General features: G+C 40.7%; 1 protein-coding gene across 1 annotated transcript; it reads left to right on the plus strand.

The window, feature by feature from the left end:
* Positions 1–5,582: 5,582 nt before the first annotated feature.
* Positions 5,583–6,561, plus strand: LOC118831181 (olfactory receptor 13C4-like). The gene has a single exon (XM_036738353.1). It carries the CDS (start codon positions 5,584–5,586, stop codon positions 6,559–6,561), a length of 978 nt encoding a protein of 325 aa, XP_036594248.1. The 5' UTR covers position 5,583.
* Positions 6,562–20,718: the final 14,157 nt, after the last annotated feature.

Here is a 20,718-nt window from a genome sequence, read left to right on the forward strand (position 1 = left end):
CTAACTTGCTGGATCCTCATAAGAACCCATTGAGATGGGGCTACATTGTCCTGATTTTACAGATGAGGGACATGAGATTGAGAGAGATTAAGTGACTAGTCCACGGTCACACTGCTAGTAAGTTTCCAAGGCAGGATTTGAACTCAGATCTTCCCGTCTCCCAGTTCCATGTTCTATCCACTGTATCATGTAGCTGAAGAAACAGTAGATTTAGATGTTATAAATACTGTACCATTGAAATACTAAACTATAGGAAAACAAGTGTTTATTAAACATCTATTATATAAAAAGCTCTGGGCAGCAATGTGGCACACTGGATAGAATGCTGGGCCCAGAGACAGGAGGACTCATCTTCTTGAGTTCAAATCCAGCCTCTGACACTTACTAGCTGTGTGGCCCTACACAACCCTCTTTACCTCAGTTTCCTCAACTTTTAGTGAGCTGGAGAAGGAAATGGTAAACCACTCCAGTATCTTTGCCAAGAAGACCTCACATGGGGTTGTTAAGACTCAGACACAACTAATAAATAACTAAACAACAACAGAAATGTGAAAGGCGCTGAAGGAGAATGCAAAAGTAAGATGGAACCAAAGCATTTGCAATCTAATAGAGGGAATGAATTTTTTAACGCACAAAAACCAATAGTATAAGGCAGAGTGTGATTTGTCTCATCTATGGTATGAAGAATTAACAAGAGAATTAAGGGACTCAGAACACATTCTAAACAGTTACCTGAAATAAGACACTCACGTTGCAGCTCTTCCAGCATCTGGCACAGGTAGGTCTCTGTGTGCAGCTGCTGTTCAGTAAGTCTCTGTTGAATTGGACTTAAATCAGAAATTATTCAACAAAAATCCAACCATTAGGTAAGAGAGAGGCTAAAAAACTGAGGCTAGAAAAATGGAAGTTAAGATTATTAATTTTGTTAAATCTAAAGTAGGTTCAGAATCCTCCTGGCTTTGTTCATGGTGCAACGAGTCCAATTCAGACACCAAAAAAAAAATCTAGATTTGATAACAGGTCTGGATCAGATTAAATGAAATTGAAAGATGTCTCAGCGTGAGAGTGAAAAGTTCTTCCGCCCAAGGTATGAGTTTGGAAGAGCAAGAGGATTGGCTAATAAACAGATTTCAATAGACGTCAAAGTACTTTGAGAAGTTGTTTGAAGGAAAGGAAAATACATTAGACCACTCAGTTTCTCATGAGATTGAAAAGCAGGAGAGTCAAAATGAAAATGTGCTGCCCTTAAAATGATATGATAATGTCAATGAGAGAGGTAATTGGTGGAAAGAGTCCTGGCCTGTGGTCCTGAAAACCTGGGTTCTACTTTTGGTCTTGCCACTAGTAATGTGACCATTGCACACTCATTACCTGTCTCTAGGCCATGGCTACTTAATTTTTTTTTATTTTTTTATTTAAATTTATTTATTTAACATATTTGGTTTTCAGCATTGATTTTCACAACAGTTTGAATTACAAATTTTCTCCCCATTTCTACCCTCCCCCCCACTCCAAGATGGCTTATATTCTGGTTGCCCTGTTCCCCAGTCAGCCCTCCCCTCTATCACCCTTCTCCCCTCTCATCCCCTTTTCCCTTCCTTTCTTGTAGGGCAAGATAAATTTCTACGCCCCTTTTCCTGTGTATCTTATTTTTTAGTTGCATGCAATAACTTTTTTTTGAATATCTGATTATCTGATTTTAAAACTTTAAGTTCCAAATTCTCTCCCCTCTTCCCTTCCCACCCACCCTCCCTAAGAAGTCAAGCAATTCAACCTAGGCCACACGTGTATCATTATGTATAACCCTTCCACAATACTCATGTTGTGAAAGGCTAACTACATTTTGCTCCTTTTCAACCCATCCCGCTTTATTGAATTTTCTCCCTTGACCCTGTCCCCTTTCCAAAGCGTTTGTTTTGATTACCTCCACCCCCATCTGCCCTCCCCTCTATCATCCCCCCCCCTTTATTTTTTTTTTATCTTCCTCCCTCTTCTTTCCTGTGGGGTAGGATACCCAACTGAGTATGTATGGTATTCCCCCTCAAGCCAAATCTGATGAGAGCAAGGTTCACTCATTCCCCCCTCACCTGCCCTCTCCCCTCCTCCCATAGAACTGCTTCCTCTTGCCACCTTTATGCGAGATAATCCACCCCATTCTATCTCTCCCTATCTCCCTCTCTCAGTATGTTGCTCTCTCATCCCTTAATTTCATTTCTTTTAGATATCTTCCCTTCATCTTCAACTCACCCTGTCTGCTCTCTCTCTTTTACATATATATATGTATATATAAAAACACACACACACACACACACACATATATATATACACACATACATACATATACACATAGATATATACATACATATACATTCACATATATATATATATAAACATGTACATATATATATGCATATTCCCTTCAACTACCCTAATACTGAGGTCTCATGAATCATACTCGTCATCTTTCCATGTAGGAATGCAAACAAAACAGTTCAACTTTATTAAATCCCTTGCAATTTCCATTTCTTGATTACCTTTTCATGCTTCTCTTGATTCTTGTGTTTGAAAGTCAAATTTTCTATTCAGTTCTGGTCTTTTCACTGAGAAAGCTTGAAAGTCCTCTATTTTATTGAAAATCCATATTTTGCCTTGGAATATGATACTCAGTTTTGCTGGGTAGTTGATTCTAGGTTTTAATCCTAGCTCCATTGACCTTCGGAATATCGCATTCCAAGCCCTTCGATCTCTTAATGTAGAAGCTGCCAGATCTTGGGTTATTCTGATTGGGTTTCCACAATACTCAAATTGTTTCTTTCTGGCTGCTTGCAGTATTTTCTCCTTGATCTGGGAGCTCTGGAATTTGGCAACAATATTCCTAGGAGATTTCTTTTTGGGATCTATTTGAGGAGGCGATCGATGGATTCTTTCAATTTCTATTTTGCCCTGTGGCTCTAGAATATCAGGGCAGTTCTCCTTGATTATTTCTTGAAAGATGGTATCTAGGCTCTTTTTTTGATCATAGCTTTGAGGTAGTCCAATAATTTTTAAATTCTCTCTCCTGGATCTATTTTCCAGGTCAGTGGTTTTTCCAATGAGATATTTGACATTGTCTTCCATTTTTTCATTCCTTTGGTTCTGTTTTATAATATCCTGATTTCTCATAAAGTCACTAGCTTCCACTTGCTCCAATCTCATTTTTAAAGTAGTATTTTCTTCAGTGGTCTTTTGGACCTCCTTTTCCATTTGGCTAATTCTGCCTTTCAAGGCATTCTTCTCCTCATTGGCTTTTTGGAGCTCTTTTGCCATTTGAGTTAGTCTGTTTTTTAAGGTGTTGTTTTCTTCAGTGTATTTTTCAGTATTTTTTTGGGTCTCCTTTAGCAAGTCATTGACTTGTTTTTCATAGTTTTCTCACGTTATTCTCATATTCTCTTCCCAATTTTTCCTCTACTTCTCTAACTTGCTTTTCCAAATCCTTTTTGAGCTCTTCTATGGCCTGGGGCCAGTTCATGTTTTTCTTGGAGGCTTTTGTTGTAGGCTCTATGACTTTGTTGTCTTCTTTAGGCTGTATGTTTTGGTCTTCTTTGTCAGCAAAGAAAGAATCCAAAGTCTGAGACTGAATCTGGGCGCATTTTCGCTGCCTGGCCATATTCCCAACCAACTAACTTGACCCTTGAGTTTTTCAGTGGGGTATGACTGCTTGTAGACTAACGAGTTCTATGTTCCACGTTTGGGGGGGAGGTGCCAGCTCTGTCAGACCCGCACTGCTCCTTCCCCAAGAACCCCCAACCCGAACTGGGCTTAGGTCTTCGGCAGGCTGTGCACCCCTGCTCTGATCCGCCACTTAATTCCTCCCACCAGGTGGACCTGGAGCCGGAAGTAACAACAGCTGTAGCTGCCCCACCTCCGCTGCCCCCGGGGCTGGAAGCCGAACTGCGAACTCCTTTTACTCCCGCAGCTCTTCCCACTAACCTTCTCCGCAGTCTTTGGTGTTTGTGGGTCGAGGAGTCCGGTAACTGCCGCAGCTCACATATTCAGGGCGCTAGGGCCCCCTCCGCCCGACTCCAGGTTTGGTTGTTCCACACCGCTCAGGCTGGGCTCTGCTCCACTCCGTTCCCAGCTCCCAGCTCCGTGTGGAATAGACCTCACCCAGAGACCATCCAGGCTATCCTGGGCTGGAGCCCTGCTTCCGTCTGCTGTTCTGTGGGTTCTGCCGTTTCAGGGGTGGGGTGTTCAGGGTCATAGAAATCCCCCATCTTCGGCAGCGGCGGCAGCGGCTGCTGCTGCTTCATTGGGAACAGCTAGAAGCGGCCGGCTACTTAATTTTTAACCTGAGGGTGTTGGACCATATGAATTTCAACCTGTCCCTTCTTTCCCTTGCCAATCTCTAATATTTTATTATTCTACACTTGACTGCCCTCTCTAGATAGGTCCCGTATTTTGTGATTTTCAGTGGTTCAGACCCTTTTCTTTTTGTCCCCTTGTAACCAGTAACACAGGCAGCTAGGAGGTGCAGCGGATAGAGTGCTGAGTCTAGAATTAGGAAGACTCATCTTCCTGAGTCCAAATCTGACCTCAGACCCTTACTAGCTATGTGACCCGGGACAAGTCACTTAACCCTGTTTGCCTCAGTTTCCTCATCTGTAAAATGATCTGGAGAAGGAAAGGGCAAACCAGTCCAGTATCTCTGCTAAGAAACCCCCAAATGGGGTCATGAAGAGTCAGACATGACTGAAACAACTGAACAGCAACAACCTTGCAGGGTTGTTGTGTGTCTCAGATGAGAAAACAATTATAAAGCTGCCCCATAAACTCAAGCATTACGCTCATTCTAGACATTTTTTCTAATTTGGTATAAAATGACACATGCCCATCCCTGGAAAACACTCCCTCCTCTCCTCTATACTTTAGAATCCCTCTCTTCTCACAAAGCTCAACTCATGTCACCACCTTTGTAGCCTTTACAGAGCCCCTCAAAATTGGCAGTGCTCTCCCTTTTATCAATTTTCCTTGGACTGTATTTGTTTCTGTATATATTGTATCCACTCAGTAGCATATAAACTTCTTGAGAGCAGGTACCGTCTCATTTTTGCCTCTGTATCTCCAGTGCCTAGGACAGTACTTTGCCCATAGCTGGTGCTTAATAAACATATGTTGAATTTGTATTTTTCATACTAGTTAGCTCACAAATTGGCAAGGGAAGACATTTGCAAAATCACTGAAAAATTCACTTCTTGATCTGTCACCCTTTCCTTCATGCCCTAGCTAGGTCTGCACAGGTGGAACAGAATTAGACATTGCTGTTTGAAAGACATGGAAGGCCTAAGTCCCACAACTCCTGAAGACTGAATTCAACAGCAGAAACAGCACTTCTAGGCTTCCTGGAATCATGCAGAAGGATGAAGGAAAACAGAGTCTTTTGATCACTTCTGATCTTGTTTCCTCTAAGAAAAGAAACTCTTCGTTGTGATCAGAAATTAAAATGATTTCCAACCAAGCTCCTTGGTGACAACCTAGTAACATGACTGCTGGAGATCTTTACAACATGTGAGTCAGGAATAAAAGCATTTCGCATTATCTCTTCCTATGAATTCCTGCAAGGGGGTAGAAATGGAAAGAATAAATAAAACTTTTGCGACAGAATTTCTTCTTCTGGGACTTTCTGGCTATCCAAGGCTTGAGATCACTTTTTTTGTTCTAATTCTAGTGATGTATTTAGTAATCCTGTTTGGCAATAGCATCCTCATTATAGCAAGCATGTGTGATTCTCACCTTCACACCCCTATGTACTTCTTCCTCAGTAACCTCTCCTTCCTGGACATCTGTTACACAACCACTTCAATACCTTCCACCCTGGTAAGCTTCTTATCTAAGAAAAAAAACATCTCCTTCACAGGATGTGCATTACAGATGTTCCTTGGCTTTGCCATGGGATCAACTGAATGTTTACTCCTGGGCATGATGGCATTTGACCGATACATGGCCATCTGCAACCCTCTAAGATACCCCATCATCATGAATAAGATTGTGTATGTACTGATGGCCTCAGTGTCCTGGCTGTCAGGAGGGATCAATTCAGTGGTACAAACAGCTCTTGCTATGCAGTTACCTTTCTGTGGAAATAATGTCATCAATCATTTCACTTGTGAAATCCTAGCGGTCTTAAAATTAGCCTGTGCTGATATATCCCTCAATGTGATTACTATGGTGGTCTCCAACATGGTCTTTCTGGTTCTACCATTGCTGGTGATTTTTTTCTCCTATATTTTTATCCTCTATACCATTCTGAGGATGAACTCAGCCAAGGGAAGGCGCAAAGCCTTCTCCACGTGCTCAGCCCACCTGACAGTGGTGATCATATTTTATGGGACCATCTTCTTCATGTATGCAAAACCCAAGTCTCAGGACCCTCTCGGAGCTGACAAGTTGCAAGCAACAGACAAACTCATTTCCATGTTTTATGGAGTGGTCACCCCCATGCTGAATCCCATCATCTATAGCCTTCGGAACAAGGACGTAAAAAGTGCTGTAAGAAATTTGCTCAGTCATAAGCCTTCTCAGTGAAATGTCTGCAGCATGTTCCTTGTCAGGGATCTCACACTGACCTGTTTTGCATATTATGTAACCCTCTGCCCTTTGTTAAGAAAAAAAATTTATATATATATATATATATATATATATATATATATATATATATATATATATATATATATACACATGTATATGTATGGATATAAGTGGGTTGAGTATGCAGGGAAACAAAGATTTGCATAGTACTGGCACAATAAATGAGTGCTATAAACTTAAAACAAACGTACTTTGAGTCTGAGACCACTCCTTTATGGAACAGAGACACCACCAGCAGCAATACAAAAGTCATGAGGAAATTCCAGGGAGGAGGCCATCATCAGAAAACTTCCACTTATCTCACTGAGTTGAGACTAGCTGAGACTGGCCTAGAACTTTAGATCATTTTTACTACCTCATAACCATCAATCTCTCTCAATTAAATTCAGGGGGCTGGGAGGAGGGATGTGAACTTCGCACATGCCCAACATAATTAAATTAAAGTTGGCTGATGTGAGTATAAAAAATACAAATTGCTTCCTGCTTACACTTTGGCTGATGTGGATCAGAAAATGAGTACATTGTGCCTTTTTGGGATGGTTTGTTAATTAAATGTCCCTCCTTAGGGGCTCAAAGGGACCTTTTAAAGCTTCAAGCACAAACACAACACAAGTTTTTCACTGTACCTGGCTCAGATAGTCTTTGATAAGATTACATCTGGTAACTGGGGTCAAAAAGCCAACAGTTTAATAAAGCAGATATGCCCATATTTGGTCATGTCTTCGGGGGAAAAATATGGCCCCTGAAGCAGATGATTTAATTGAGTAAACTAATAGCAAGAATTGTACCAAAAGAAACAGTCTAGAAAAATTTTTCTCCTTAAAGAGGAATCCTGGGAAAATCACTGGATGTAGCGTCAGAAGACCAAGGTTTGTTGATCATTCCAGCTGTGCCCCATATTAGTTATATTACTGTGGGCAGATCACTTTACCCAATACGGCCCCAGTTTCTTCATCTGTAAAATGAGGGGGTTGAAATAATTACTTCTATGATATGTTTCTACTCAAAAGTCCTGTCACACTACTCTAACCTTAATCTTTTAAAAAAACCGTATTTTTCCATATAAAGTTTTCTTTCTTCTTACCTTAATGCTTCAAAAAAGCTGATTTTATCAATGCGGGTTACTCAGGTTAAGCTCCTCCACATATTCATGGATGGTTTTATGATGGTTTTATATATGGATGGTTTTATGAGCTGGTAGGCAAAAATTCTTTAACTGGTTCAAGTCAATGAATTCAATCCAACAAACATTTATTAAGCTCCTGCTAAAAGGAGGCAGCATGGTGTGATGGAGAGACAGCCTCAGAGTCAGGATTCAAGTCTTGCCTCTTGACATACACTGATTGGGTGATTCTGGGCAGCTCATTTAGACTCTCTCTAAGTCTACAAACTGTAGTTCAGTTGCTGAGCTGCCTTGATGGAGCGATTCCCTCACTGGGACCTCTAAGCATGGGGATTTCAACTCTATACTGACAAAATCACAGATAATTTTAATGTATTAGTCACTGTACTAAACCCTTAGAATACAAATGAATGCAAAAATGAAACAGTCCCTGATTTCGAGGTGTCATCTTTCTGCCAGAGCTTATATTCATCTGCTGTTCAGACTCTTCAATTTTAGCTAAGCTGGTCCTCAGATAACAGGAAGAGTCTCCTATGGGGCTTAGATCTGAAGCCTTTCCAGCTTTGCAGAAGCTGCCATAGTTTCTGTTCTGCCCATATTAACTTTAGGGGTCACAGTCACCTCCTGACTACAATGAGTCTTTGAAGAAGACTGGTGAGATTTGTCCTCCAGCCAAAATAACCACATAAATTACCTATGTATGACTTCTTGTTCGCAATCACAAACTTCAAAGTCAGAAGTTCGGTCAAATTCAAAATCAGAAACACGAGAGCTGCCAAGGTCAGAATGGACAAAGTCTACGTTCTGACTTTTTCAGAAGAATCTTGACTGTTTGGATGATCACTATCACAGAACTTTCCGTCTCTCTGATCATGAGCGTTTTCATTCTCTTGGTTGCCTTTCAAATTTGGAGCTCATCATTCCATACTGTAAAGGGGCCACCCCTTGACTCACTTCTTAAAGTGGCCTATTCACCGAATGGTCGTTACCTCACTCAAAGTAAGAACCTGAAAAGGCCTTAGCCTAAAAGGGCCAGGGTCTCCCATTGCATTCTGGGCCATCTCCAGTCATCCTTATGAATATCTGGCCACTGGACCCAGATGGCCCTGGAGGAGTGAGGCTGGTGACCTTGCACAGCCCCCCTCACTCAAATCAAAGTCAACTGCAAGTCACGTCGTCATTTCCCTGATGTCATGATCCTCTTTGAGAATGAAGGACAAACACAGCAACCACTCCTAAGATGTACATCATCTCATTTGATTTTTATAATTGTTTTATAAGTCAAAAAGACATGTATTATTATCCCCATTTTATAGATTGCGTTACATTTTTCTAGATTATGGGTGACATTACCTCTTTTACAAATAAGGAAATTGAGAATAATTAGGGTTAAATTACAGGTTATCTTGTTATCCCCATTTCACAGATAGAAAGTGGGGAATAATTAAGGTCAAATAGCAGATTACATTTTTATCTCCATTTCACAGATAAGAAAATTGAGAATAATTAGGATTGTAACCATCTAGTTGTGTGCCCTCACTTGTGACACATGTAAGCAGGAATGTGCTGGTAAGTGTTTTACTGGCCTCTCCAGGAAAAAAAAATGTACTCAGGATTCATTTCTAAGATTAATCAGCTTTATTAACACTTTCTCCATCATTTTCTTAAGTCTAGGCAATCAACAAAACATCAAATAAACCAAATCCTGATCTGAAGCATTTGCCAATTTCTATGGTAGAAATGCTCACGCTGAAAATTAACCAGTCATCTCTCTCTAGCCTTTTTCGATCTGGCTCCAGTACACTTCTGACAATAGCTAACGATAATTCAGAATAACTAACAGGCTTGGAGATATTATAAATGTTTAGAGCTAGAAGAGGCCTTAATGTGTCAGTTAATTCAATTTACTTATCTTAAAGATGGGAAAACTGAGGTGCAGAAGTGGTCCATCCATGGTCCATGAAAAGTGATAGAGCAGAGATAAATTCCTGGGTCCTGTGACCCCACAGCTAGCATTCTTTCTGCTGAGCCACAGTACCTCACCAGCTCTAATGGGACCAGCATTCAGATGGAATAAGTAATACATGCCTGGGGTGAAAGAGGCAGCTGGGTGGCATAGTGGATAGAAAGCTGGGCCTGGAATCAGGAAGACTCATCTTCCTGAGTTCAGATCTGGTCTCAGATGCTTACTAGCTATGTGACTCTGGGTAAGTCACTTAACCCTGTTTGCCTCAGTTTCCTCATCTGTAAAATGAGCTAGAAAAGGAAATGGCAAATCCCTCCAGTATCTTTTGCAAGAAAACCCCCAAATGGAGTCATAAAGAGTCAGACATGACTAAAAAGCAGCTGAATAACTGGGGATAAAAAGGCACAACTCAACAGAATAAAGAAAATGGTGGTCAAAGCCAGGAGCTTATAAAGGCAACTAACTCAGAAGGCCATTCAGGGAACAAATTATATAAAGTCTGAGGTGGGTCTGCATGGGAAAAAAGTCAGGGAAACACCATGGAGGCAAGCCCAAGGAGTCAGCAACTGACGTTTTTCCCTCACAGACTAAGACAACATTCTTTTATAGAGTGGTGTGTTTGTCATAGCCCATCTTCATCAGCCTCACCCACACAGCTGCAGTCCTGGCCACTTGAAGCTGTGCAACTAGGAAATAAAAAGGAAAGCCAGGAATTTCTGAGTCCTCCTTCATCGATGCATCCACCTTGCCACGGTAAGCACTCTGCAGCAGCAGCATCCTTTCCTCCCCTCACAAATCAAACGTATCCCAGAAAGGACGGGAGAGAATGGAATATCATGAGAAAGGAGCCGCCATGAAAGTTCTGTAGCATTTGGCTTTTCCTCTACCCTCTCTGTCTGTGATGGGTCACTCTGGGAACAATGGGTGAGCTTTCTCCCTTTAGACCAAGTGAGCTAAATCCCTCAAAATAATGTGCCAAAGAATGAATGGGTCTCAGGGTATGAGGGACCTGAACAAAATGATGGTTAACAATGATTTTTAAGAGCTAGCAAACTTTAAAGTTTGAAGAGAACTTTTTATATCAGTCAACATTTATTAAGCACCTACTATGTGCCACTGAGGGCAGCTAGGTGGTACAGTGGATAGAGCACAGGGCATGGAGTCAGGAAGACCTGAGTTCAAATCCAGTCTCACACACTATTAACAGTGTGACCCTGAACAATCACTTAACCCTGTTTGCCTCAGTTCCTCACCAATAAAAAGAGCTGGAAGAAAAGAAATAGCAAACCACCCCACTATCTTTGCCAAGAAAACCCCAAATAGGTTCACAGAGAGTCAGACACAACTGAGACAACAACAAAAATGTGCCAGGCCTATACATACATACAGACAGACACATACATATACATATATGTGTATGTCATACATGTTTGTATAAATGTTTATATGTAAATACATGTTTTATATAATTTAATTTCATTCTCACACTATAGAGGGTCCGTGGCAAAGACAGGGTTTAACAGCAGATCCTCTGGATTCAGATCTAGGCCTCTAGTCAGGCAGTTTGTACAAACAACTCTTTAGAGAATGTTGAAGGTGAAAGGAAAGAAAAAGCATAGGGTGATAACTTGAGAGGAAAGAACAAGTTGAGGGGACAAAAGATTAACTATGTAATAAAAGGGGATACTTGGTCCTAGGGGAATAAGGAAGGGGTAGGATCAAGAACACAGGTGTTTGATGGCAAAAATGGGAGAGAGAGAAAAACAGCTTTGAAAGGCTTTAGGATTCCGATTAATGCACGAATAAACCATGAGTCCAGAGGCCTGAAGATGAATCATGCCGTATTACCTTTTGTCAGAAAAAGTGATTCCTTGAAATCCGGACTGAGCTACACCTTGTCGGACATGACCAATGCAAGAATTTGCTTGGCTGGGCTATGCGTGTTGTTGTGAGGTATTTTTTAATTTTCTTATCAGTCAAGGTAAGGGGCAGTGAAAGGGACACTAATTGCTAGTAAAAATAAATAAATAAACAAACAAACAAACAAACAACAAACAAATAAATAATGAATAAATAAATTAATAAATAGATAAATAAATAAATGAATGAATGAATGAATGAATAGATAAATAAATAAATAAGCACTTCCAAAAATAGCAGAGGTGTTTGTTAGCCTATACAAGATCTTTGAGGAAGCCAACTAAGTATGGCAAGCAGGATCCTTGGAAAGAAAGAATCACACTATTGAGAAAGAACAAAAGAATGGCTAAAGACACAGGGTGATTTTCTGTGGATGAGGAGGTGTGGAAGCAGAGATATTTGAGGAAGAGAGGAGAAATTCTAGGGAGTTTTCTCAAGGTGGCCTTGACCTTGGTAAAGGAGGACAAGATCTTTTGCTGCAACAGAAGGGATGGGCTAGAAAGACAGGAGAGGGTAGAAAAGGTTTAGATACCTGCTGTGACAAATGTAATAGAGAAGCAAAAAAAGGTGAAGCAAAGCACCCATAAAGCTTCAGCCGAAGTTAGATGGGATGAATTAGCTATGGACACAAACAATAACTTGTATGGTGTTCTCCAAGGGCTCGGACGCAAGGTCAGACAACCAGAGATTCTCAGTCCAATTCAGATGTCATGATCAACACTAAATATGTTAGTCACTTAGTATTTCCTAATTATCAGAACACTCAGTTTTGAAGTCTAATGACATGAGTTTAAATGCAGTTCTATTACTAATTGTTGAGGAAAAAATAAACACTTTTAAGCACTTTCTATGTGCTAGCCACTGTACTAGGCACTGGAGATATAAAATAAAGACTATTCTTCAATAAACACTTATTAAGTACCTACTATGTGCCAGATACTATGCTAAGCATTGGGGATACAAAAAGAGGCAAAAGACAGTCCACTGTCTCAGGAGCTGACAATCCAGGAAAAAGACAACAAGGAAGCAAATATATACAAATAGCCCATATACAGGATAAATAAGAAAGAGGGATTGGGAAAGGCTTCCTCTAGAAGAACGGATTTTAGCTGGGCCTAAATGAAGTCCTAGGTAGAGATGAGAAACAAGAGCTTTCTAGGAATGGGGCACAGCCAGAAAATTCCTTAAGCTAAAACATGGAATGCCTTGCTCTTAGTACAGGAAGGAGGCCAGTGTTACTGGACGAAGAGTAGATGGAAGAGAATAAGGTGTGAGAAGACTAGAATGGTAGGAGGTCACTAGAATAAAACAATCTCTACTACAAAGGAGCTTACATTCTATCAGGGGATATCACCAGGCATATATAAGAACATACAGAATAAATAAATGCAAAATGAATATAAGATAGGGAAGTAATTAGGGAAGGAGAGAGTAACATTTGGAAGGATCAGGCAAGGCTTCATATAAAAGATGGTGCTTGAGCAGCATCTTGAAGGAAGAGAGGAATTCTACAAGGTAGATGTGAGAACTCTTCTAGGCATGGGGGTGGGGTGGAGGGAGTGGGCAACCAACGTAAAGGTACAGAAATGGGAGTTTGGAAAGCCACGTGGGAATAACAGGTTACCTAATGTCTCAGAACTCACCTCACCTATAAAATGAGGGAGCTGGACTAGATCACCTTCTAACTCCAAAGTGATAATCCCCTATCCTTTAGGCAAGTTTTTGAAACTCAGTTTCCTCTTCCAGAAAAAGGGGGGATAGCAAGACACATATACCTCTGTCCAAAGGTTTCGTACTTTGTAAGCCTCAAAGCTCTTTAGAAAGGGGGGGACTATTACTACTACTTTTTCTACAAGATTTTTGACACCTAAAATAAAGTCTACCACTCTCATACAAATTAACTACTCATGTGTGGCACCTAAAAGCCTCCAACGGGCACCCAAATCAAGAAAGCCATGATTATTTACTTTCTCTTCATCATCCCGGTCTCAGTTCCTCCCACGGGAATACAGAGTCACATTCTAATGCTAATTCTGTAGAAGGGAACCTAATTTCACAGGGCATCATTAAAAAACGGCACCCCCGTTACACACTACTGTAGAGGTGAAATAGGTTACAGTGGGATTGTTAAGCTTTTTCACAGGAAAAATTCCATCCTCAACAAGTTTCCTGGAGAGTGATGGAGGGAGGCGGGGAAGGTATCTCCAGAGTCCAAGGACCTGGGATCAGATCTCATCTCGGATGCTTACTAACTGTGTGACCTGGAGCAAACCCCACACCTCCCTTGTCCTCATTATCCTCCCTTGTAAAATGAGGGTGGGTTAGATGGCCTCTGAGCTCTCTTCCAACTCTATTTATGATGCTGTGTTCCTATGATCTATTTATCAGCTGCCATTTAAGGAAAGGAAAAGAGCAGGAAACATGTTAGTCTGCAAGCATTTATGAAGTACTTATGAGGTGCCAGGCACTGGGTTAAGTGCTGGAGAAACAAATAAAAGCAAACGCTATCCCTGTCCTCAAGGAGCTTGTATTCTACTAGGAGAGATATCAGTTTTATATAACCAGCTATATGCAACATTGTGCATTATACTGGTATATACAACATTCTATAATTAGGTATAAATATATGTGATTATATACATATGTGTAATACATGTATATATACAGATTATTGTTATTTATCCTTCATTCTTGAAGAGGACCATGACATCAGGAAGATGATGCCATGACATGCAGGTGAATTGGATTTAAGGGACAGAGGGCTTTGCAAGGTCACCAGCTTCACTTTCTCCTTCAGAACATCTGGGTCCAATGGCAAGATATAGATCAGAATGACTCGAGATGGAGATCTATGTATATATATTCATATGTGTATATATACAGATAGGTATATATGTATGCACACATATATACCTACACACACGTGTGTGTGTATATTCTTTGACAGAGAAAGATTGAGAGTAGATGGTGATCTCAGATAGGAACACTGGAAAACACCTCCAGCAGAAGACAGAATTTGAGTTGAGTCTTGAAGGAAGCCAGGGGAGCCTACAAGACAAAAGCGAGAGTCTAAGGTATACCATGCATGGGGGCTAGCCACACAGACACACAGAGATGGGAGATGAAGTGTCGTGTTCCGGGCACAGCAGGGAGGCCAGAGTACTTGGATCATAGATCACATGGGAGGAAGTAAAGTGTAAGAAGACTGGAAAGTAGGAGTGGCAAGGTTGGGAAGAAGTTTAAATGAAAAACACAGAAGTTTAATTCTGGAAGCAATAGGAAGCCGTGAGAGTTCATTGAATAGAAGTGGGGGGGAGGGGATGACATGATCAGCTGAGATGGGTTGGAATGTGGAGATGCTTGAGGCAGGTTAGAAAACTATTACAATAGCCCATGTGAGAGATAATGGAAGCTCTGAACTAAAGTGGTAACCATGAGAATAGAGAGAAGGGAAGATAGTAGGAAGGTAGAGAGGACAAGATATGTTAACAGATTAGATATGAGAGGTGAATAAAGATGATACCAAGCCTGCTGGCCTGGATGACTGTGAAGTTGGCCTCAAAATAACAGGGAAGGTCATAACAGAAGAGTGTTGGGGGGAGGGGTAGAGATATAATGACTTCGGTTTAAGAAATATTGCTTTTGAGATGTCTGTGGGACAAACAAAATGTCCAAAAGATCAGCAGTGATGCATGATCACTCTAAGGAAGGGAGGAAATTCATTCTCCACCAGTTATTTCTATCCAGTAGCAATATACAAAGCCCTTTCAGAGAAGAGTAAGAGGAAGTAAAAACCAATTCCTCTCATGTATATTGAGGTATTATTCCCATAGATGCAAGTAAGGTAAACAAGAGACTTCTCTCCCTGGACTTACCCAGAACATCAAGATTCATATCTTTATTAATCAAAAATCTACCCTGGGAACTTTACCTGTTACTCAACAAGCAATCAGAGTAAATATGTTCAAATTTGTCACTTTCCATGGTTGTCATTCTACAGATGCCAAGGTGAGATGAGTAATCCAGTTTATTGGAACAAACACTTATTAAAATCATTTTCCTCAAACAGACAGGCTTTTATTGTGATATTAGTGCCATTCCCCATTACAACTCCCTCTAAAGTGCACGCATCCATGACCATGCATGACATAACATGTCCTCTTTCTACTCTCTAACTAATCCCACAGCTTCTGTTGGCCAAGTACAGTTACCTTTCTCTAAGTTCCTACATGGATAAGCATAGAGCCACCTTTGGGGTAGACGAAGGCCTGGGATGGAAGACATAGGTGTGCCAGTCTACTGCTGCTTCAGTACTCTTGCCTGTTCAGTTATGGAGGAGATGGAGCAGGTCCAGGAACATAACTACCCCACTGGCCCAAACAATGAGAGGAAGCAGACTGAGACCTTTCCTAGTGGCCAACGCTGGCCAGGGGCACCCAGCTACACCACTCACCTGGAAGCACAGGCTAGGTGACTAAGTCTTTGCCCAGAGAGCTCTGCCAACCCTGGACTTGCTACAATACCACCCACCAACCCCAGCTAGTCTGAGTCAGGAGGAACAATTGGGAATATCTACAGCACGTAACCTCTTACCCTTGCCCAGCAACAATGTGCCTTCATTACTGTAACCATTATAATTCATCTGCCTCCACCAACACCTTTCCAGCAAACTATTGCTGGCAAATTCTCAACACTTGTTACTCTCCTCTCTCTGCCTTACTAAATCACCAATTACATAGGAGCAAATTCCAACCCCCACTTCCATCCTCATGCCCATCCTCCTCAACCCTATTTGACCCATGGCCCACTCCAGCTCTTCCCACACCTCCACTGTGCCCTTTGGAATTCCCATGCCATAGTGAACAAACTTGTCCATTCTTGAGCTTTTCCCATACTCTTTCCATATATTTCCTGGTTCCCCCCAAAGAACATTGCATTTCTTACCTCCTTCTGTAGTTCTGGCTCTACCTTCATTCACCCCACCGCCACCACAATCAACACCACACTAGTACTGTAAGGAGAATGGTAATACAGCTTCTTCCACCTCTTTCAGAACGTTCAGAATTCTTTGATTCTCCTTTTGCTGCCATCATTGAACAATCTCTCCTCCTTGTATTAAAATTTTCTACCATTTCAAATCGTGATGGATGTTATGTACCAGCCTCCGGGTGATTCTTGCTCCTTTCTCATGGCGTTCGGTACCTGGTTCATTGTTTCCTCTTGTCCTCAACTTCTGCCCTTATACTAGAAGATTCCAGCATCCATGATGGAGTTCTCTACTTCCTAACCTCCAAATTCCTCAATCTCCTTTAAATCCCGTAATTTATTCCTCCACTCCACCTCAGTAATACACAGAGATGTACGGTCATACCCTATATGTGCCATTACCCACAAGTTTTCTATTTTCTAATAAAAAAATTTTTAGTTCTAACATTTCTTATTTTGGCCATAAAGTTATCATTCCATTTCTCCCTGTACCTTACCCTCCCAAACCTATTGTTTTCCTAATCACAACCTTCAAACTCTCTTCCCCTTCAGTCATTTCTCAGGCCATTGTCTACGCTCTGACTTTACTCTCCTCTTCCCAACCTTGACCCTATAGTTAACAATTTGACTCCACACTGTCCTCTATTTTGAATCCTTTGGCCTTTTGTGCTAGACCCATTCATTCATTGCCAAACCCGCGCCTATATTACTTCTACCATCCGCTTTCCATACTCTTTTCTTTTGGAGCTAGGAGATGGGAAATGCAAATCAGACAGGCTCCTTTGGGTTGTATTTTCACCAGAGCTTTCATCAAGGTTTACCTCCCCAGTTCTGGCACACACCATGTATAGACTCTGAAGCAGGATAAGCCGTGGCCTCAAACCCACATATACATGTCACAATGATGGCCAAAGAGAGAATAACAGATTTCTATTCTATTCTATTGTGCCATAAGTTTTGCCAGATGGTACAGTGAATGAGAGGCAGCTTAGATGGCTAAGTAGATAGAACACTGGGCCTGGAGTCAGGAAGACCTGAGTTCAAATGCAGCCACAGATATACACTAGCTGTATGACCCTGGACAAGTCACTTTACCCTGTTTGCCTCAGTTCCTCATATAAAATAAGCTGGAGAAGGAAATGACAAACCACTCCAGTATCTTTGCCAAGAAAACCTGGTTGGACACAACTGAACAACTGATTCACCATCCTAGTGAATAGAGCCCTGAACATGTCATAAGGAAGGCCTAAGTTCACCCCAGCTTTAGATACTGACCATCATGGGTGACCCTGGGTAAGTCACTTCACCACCGTCTTCCTCAGTTTCCTCAGTCTATAAAGTGAGAACAGTAATAGCACCTACCTCTCAGGGGGTTGGAGGTGATAAAATGAGAAGGTGATATTTGTAAATTGCTTTGCAGGTCTTGAGGTTCTGCATCAATGCTAGCTATTATTAATGTTAGTTATATTACTGTGCTATAGTACTGTATAAATGCTACCTGTTGCCATTAATATATAGCTAATATAATATTAATATATGCTAATATTACTAATGTGTGATATTATAATATACTAATGCTACATTAATACTATACTTGACATTATCATTAATAATAGGTAACATTAATATATCGCTTAATATGTGCCAGGCACTACACTAAGTGCTTTACAAATATATCTCATTTGATCCTCTGCAAATTAGGAGCTATTATTATCCTATTTTTACAGATGAAGAAACTGAGGCAACCATATTAAGTGACTCACCCAGGGTCACACCCGTAATAAGTGTCTGAGATCAGATTTTAACTCAGGTCTTCCTGACTCCAGGCCTAGGGCTCTATCCACTGTACCACCTAGCTGACCTCCTGGCCCTGCTAGACCCAAATAATAACACTGTAAAACCCACCAGACTTTGCTGCTTTGGGGTATCCCATTCCATCCAGGGTCCTTGAAACAAAGTACACCCAATTCTACCCAGGACTTCAGTGGACCTGAAGCATTTGTACCATCTTCCCTGACTCCCTTTCATATTTTAATTGTTTCTTCAATGAAATTGGCTTGATTTTCTTTCTTATGTGTTGCAGGTGTCCTTGTACTGGGCTTTGGACTCCTGAGTCTTCCTAAGAAAAAGTGTTAAGTGTCTCTACAAAGAATCCTCTTCCACCAACCATCACCCAAACTCCTATTGTATTCTCCAGAAAACTGGCAAAACTGGGCAAAGACAGGAATAGTCCACATGTTAGCGGTTGTGGAAATACAGGTATATTAATACACTATTTATAGAGCTGTGAGTTAATCCAACCATTCTAAAAAAATTGTAATAATGCTTCTAAAATAGCAACTAATATGTCCATATCCTTTGACCTAGGGATGCCCACTAGGTATGTGGCCTAAGGAAGTTAATAATAAAAAGGAAGGTCCCAGATATATATATTTATAGCAGCACCTTCTGTAATAGCAAAGAACTGGGGGGGGGGGGCGGGGTGTAGATGTCCATTGATTGGAGAATGGTTAAATAAATTATAGTACGTGAAATAATAAATAGAATGTTACTGTACCATAAGAAACAATGAGTAGAATACAGAAGATAGGAGAAGACTTACAGCTGATGCAAAATGAAATAATAAGAACCAGAAAAACAACATATGCAATGACTATCGAAAAGTAAATGGAAAGAAAAATTAAGAGAAACAAACTTGCTGCTGTGTGATTATAATTTGTGGCCAGTCTTGGCCCCAAAGAAGAGAAATGTACCTCCTTCCCTTCTCTGCAAAGTGGGGAGACTATAGATCTTGAACATCACATTTACTATCAGAGTTAGTTAATACGTTGGTTAATTTTACTGGCTTGCTTTTCGATTTTTATTGCAAAGGCTGACTGTATAGGTAGGGTTTAGGGGAGGGACATATTTGGAAGTGGAGATAACACAAAACCAAAAACTATTAATAAAAATCTTTAAAAAAATTTTAGGGATAGGCAGCTTAGTAGATCACAATCTTTGTACAAGCCAGTATAGTAGTTTGCTGTAGTTAATTTTTTTCAACGAATGCAATTTTAGGCATATTTGAAGTCAAGTCTTTCCCCTTCAAGCTACTTCATCCTCTTTTTGACTTCCCTATCTTTGTCAATAGGGACATTATTCTCCTAATCATGCAGACATTTTACCACAGATTCATATTGTATTTCTCCGTCTTCCTTATATCAGATCTATTCCATTGCCAAGTATATTGATTCCACAATATTGTTGTATTTATTTCTTCCTATCAACTCCCATTGCTTCCACTTTAGTCCAGGCTCTTTTCATCTCTTGTTCATTTGCAATCACTTCTTAGTAGTCCCCCTCTACCTCTTGATTTGCCCTAGACCACCCTACATGTGCCCAATTGATTTCCTTAATAGCTAATCATCTCGCTTCTCTATTCAAGAACCTATTAGTGTTCTCAGTTGTCTGCAGAAGAAAGTCCAAATTCCTTAGTTGACATTCAAAGTCTCCTATGACCTAAATGATTCCTTATGATTAGAATTGATCTTTCCCCCATCTCATCTCTCGTAGTATTTTGTACTCTTCTTAAATACCATTTTCAAATTTGTGATATAAATGAGTATGTTTATGTATGTGTACCTATGTACTTGTGTGATTTCCCTGTAAATTGTAAAGTCCTTAAGGATAAGGATTGTATTATTTATGTGACATCTCACTATACATAGCACAGATTAGCATATAGTTCGTACCTTAATGTGTTTTTGGAAGGAAGGGAGGGAAGTAAGGAGGGAGAGAGTTTAAAAAAGAAGGAAAAAAGGAAAGGAGGAAGGGAAGGCAGGAGAAAGAAAGAAGGAAGAAGAAAGGAAGGAAGGAAGGAAGGAAGGAAGGAAGGAAGGAAGGAAGGAAGGAAGGAAGGAAGGAAGGAAGGAAGGAAGGAAGGAAGAAGTAGTAGACTCAGTTATTCTATGCCAGTGAGACACATCAGGTCTGAGCAGCACAGTTTAAAGAATTATGAACTAGAATTATCTAGAGGAGTTGAAGCAAAATAGTGAGGGGCTTCTAAACAATACACTTGCAGATAGATTGAGTCCACAATCCTAAACACATCTAACCCTGT

This window comes from Trichosurus vulpecula, chromosome 9 (assembly GCF_011100635.1).
Source record: "Trichosurus vulpecula isolate mTriVul1 chromosome 9, mTriVul1.pri, whole genome shotgun sequence".
In the NCBI taxonomy this organism is placed as follows: Eukaryota; Metazoa; Chordata; class Mammalia; order Diprotodontia; family Phalangeridae; genus Trichosurus; species Trichosurus vulpecula.